General features: G+C 55.1%; 1 protein-coding gene across 1 annotated transcript; it reads right to left on the bottom strand.

The window, feature by feature from the left end:
- Positions 1-524: 524 nt before the first annotated feature.
- On the bottom strand, positions 525-3,306 carry ZCCHC3 (zinc finger CCHC-type containing 3). Its single transcript, XM_087445462.1, has one exon. It carries the CDS (start codon positions 3,217-3,219, stop codon positions 2,002-2,004), a length of 1,218 nt encoding a protein of 405 aa, XP_087301588.1. The 5' UTR covers positions 3,220-3,306; the 3' UTR covers positions 525-2,001.
- Positions 3,307-3,418: the final 112 nt, after the last annotated feature.

The raw sequence follows: 3,418 nt of genomic DNA, 5'->3' as shown, positions 1-3,418 counted from the left end.
CTGGACTCTCTCTTCCTCTCTTATAACTGGAAGAGATGGCATTTTTTTTTTTTTTTTTTTTACAGCCCATGAATACCTTGCATCCAATTTGTGCCACTTACAATAACTGTAAGATGATGAAGCTGACATCTTCCCCTGTTTTTCCCACTGGTTTGTAATCTCCCGAGGGCAGGGTCTCTCTCTCTCATCTTAGTACCATTCAGAACTGTGGTCTCAAGCCAGCTGCCCATCAGAATTGCTTGGGGATGTTTACTGAAAACATTTTCACTCACTCCAGCGATTCCGATTCCTTGGAGCTGAGTTAGGACTGCAAACGAGTTTTAACAGAGTGCTAAGTGATTGTGATACGTAGGGTTAGGTAACAAGTCCAAAGGGCCTGGCGCAACACTGTAGGTGCTAAGTATTGCCTGCAGGGGCTGGAAATGTATTTGCAGGGTAAACAAATAGTGGGTAGGAAGTATGGATTGAACTAGAGTCTGTATACCCATGCATCTAACACTTTGAAAAGAAATAGCACAGCAGTGTTAGCAATACAAAAGATAAATATTTATTCGGAACAAAACTTTTAACAATGGATTTTACATTCTAAGCCACAAGGAAATAGCAAAACATAAAGCAAAGGAAAGACAAAGACTAAAAGAAAAGCAGTGTACTGTCTTTTCTACTTTAACTTGATAACACTTAGTTGACCCAATGCTATCTCACTTGGCCTATTTCGCAAGTACATTTGAGAGTTAACAGCTCCCTCATAATTCCGGGTTAAAATCGCCTTCTCCCGAGAGTCAGGAGGTCGCAGATGAGCCCCAGTTAGCTGCTTCTCTGGGGTTTCTAGCTATTGAGGCTAAGGTGCAAATGTAAACCTTTGGTAGGTCTCCTCACTCAGGAGCACCCCCATTTCTCACTGGTGACAATGAATGGGGAAAGGTAAAGCCCCAAAGGACCTGGCACGCTTTAATCCAGATATGGTACCCCCAGGAGCAACAAGTGCACCCTGGCTTATGTTCCTTCGTCCCTTCTCTATCTCCCAAGTCTTCAGAAGGCCCTGCTAAATCTCCTCCTGCTTCCTCCTCCAGATGATTTCTTAGCATTCCTCTAGGCTCATTATTCTGGAGAGATCAGACTTTCTGGGCCCTCAAGTGTTGAGGAAAATGTTGTGAAGTGTGAGAGGTAGTAGAACGAGCACCGGGCTTGGGGTCAGGGAACTCTAGGCTAGGGCTAGCACCAGACAGCTCCGTGATGTTGACCCAGTCATTTAACCTCTCTGGGCCTGTTTCATCTGCTGGAAAACCAGGGGATTGGTCTAAACCAACTTTCAGGTCCTTTCCAGCAGGAAAATTCTAGATTAAATGATTCTGTGAAAAATGGCTTCTGAGCCACTGAAAGAGCTGTCACAAAGTCCATGCATTTTACCGCCATAAGAGAGGCCCCTGGCCACCATTCAGAGCTTATTGACTTAGATTACATACACTTCTAACAACACTGGTTTCACAAATTCTCAGACCACATAGATTAGAAGCAGCAAATTAAAAGGGGAGGGGAAGAGCTGCAAAAGATAGACACCCTGACAGAAGCCACAGTTAACAATGTTCTCAATTCAACAAACACTGATGGAGTGCCTACCACGTGCTGGGCTCCGTACCTGGTGCTGGGGCATAAAGACCAGCAAGGCAGCCCAATGGGTGAAAATCCGGGGAGAAGACAAGGCGTGGGGAGTAAAATGTACCAAAAAATAAAAAAATCCCCAAATACAAAAACAACATATTAGAAAAGAAGGGACGACATATCTGCAGACTACACTTCTCGGTAGTCGTTACTGATGAGAGTCACCAATTCAGAAAAGGCTGAAATGGAGTAAACTCGATTTAAGAAGGCAGAGAGAGATGTCTCTTGTAGGTTTAAAAAGATCTCCTTCAAAAAGGATAAAAAATGGTTTAAAAAAAAGTTTTGGCACTTCAGAGGGGTAAGCTGGCTCTGTGTTCACCCTGGGGGGCAGGCGGGTGTTCAGTGCCCGGCCACGCCGGTTAGCTGAGCTGCCACGGAATTGTGAACCGCTTTGGGACACTGGGCAAAGGCGTGTCCTCGCTTGCCACAGAGGTTGCACACGATGCCCTTCCGGCAGTAAGGGCTCAGGTGCCCCTCCTCCCCGCACCTGAAGCACCTGTCCTGCGTGCAGCTGCCGCTCATGTGGGTCCGGGAGCCACATTTAAAGCACGTCTTGGGCTGCCCCTTGTACCAGCTGTAGCCCCTCTCGGCCCCCAGGAAGAAGGCCCCCGGCAGGTGCCGGACCCCGCCCTCCCCCTGGCGCAGCTCGATCTCGCACTTGTACTCCCCGGTCCAGATCCCAAACCTGTCGGTCACTTTCACGGGCACGGCCAGCACATCGCAGTGGCGCTTGAGCCAGGTCACGATGTCCTCCACGTCCACCGTCTCGTTCCGGAAGAGGATGAAGAGCGTCTTCAAGCTGGACTTGCTCCGCCCCAGCACCACAAAGTTCTCCCAGCAGTCCTCCTGCTCGCGCTTCTCCTCGTACACGCGCAGGAACAGGGCCAGCTTCTCCGCCGAGCGGAAGCTCACGTCGAACTCGCGGCTGCCCGGGATCTGGATGACCGCGTAGATGTCGCTGGGGTCCATGCCGATGGAGCGCAGGATGAGCGCGCCCACCACGAAGTCCCGCGTCGGGCAGGCGCCCTCGTCGCCCTGGAAACAGATGCGCACGAGGAAGCGGCCCTTGCCCGGGCCCGCCGCGGGGCCTGCCGCCGTCGCCTGCTCGTCCTGAGGGGGCCGCTCGGCCGCGTCCTCGGGCGCGCCGGGCCTGGCCGGGGCCGCCATGGCCGCCGCCGCCTCGGCCTTCTTCCTCCTGCCCGCCTCGGCTGCGCTCTTCTTCTTGCGGACGTCCGCCGCCTCGCCGGCCGTGTCTCTCCGGCGGCCCTTCGGGTCCCCGCGGCCGGCCGGGGGGAAGTCCCCGAGGCCCGGCGCCGCCAGGCCCGCGGGGGCGCACAGCCCGACCCCCGTGCCGCTGCCGCCTTCCTCCTCGCGCCGCGGCGGCCGCGACTCGCGGAACTCGCCCTTCTTCTCGGCCAGGTTCTTCACCACCTGGGCCCAGCCCATCTTCTCGCGGCCGCCCTCAGCCTCCTCGCCCCGTGCCGCCGGGCGCGCGGGGGGCAGGAGCTGCGAGCGCCCCCGCTTCCTCTCCTCCTCCGCGCCGCCGCCGGTGGCCATTTTACCTCCTTCCCAGCATCCTCCACTCGCTCCCGCAGCCAAAGGGCGCCCATCCCGCGCGCCCGCCCGCCCGCCGGGGGCTGTGGGGGTTTGGGTTTTTTTTTTTTTTTTGAAATTCGACGCTCCTCTCCCCCGCCCCGCCAAAGGTATTTACCAGTGGCGCGGCGCGGCCGGCCTGGAGCCCCCTGGTAACGGCCGC

This window comes from Ceratotherium simum, chromosome 21 (assembly GCF_057802395.1).
Source record: "Ceratotherium simum simum isolate JZ-2026a chromosome 21, ASM5780239v1, whole genome shotgun sequence".
In the NCBI taxonomy this organism is placed as follows: Eukaryota; Metazoa; Chordata; class Mammalia; order Perissodactyla; family Rhinocerotidae; genus Ceratotherium; species Ceratotherium simum.
The sequence above is the reverse complement of the archived record's forward strand: the minus strand, read 5'-3'. Positions and strand labels throughout refer to the sequence as shown.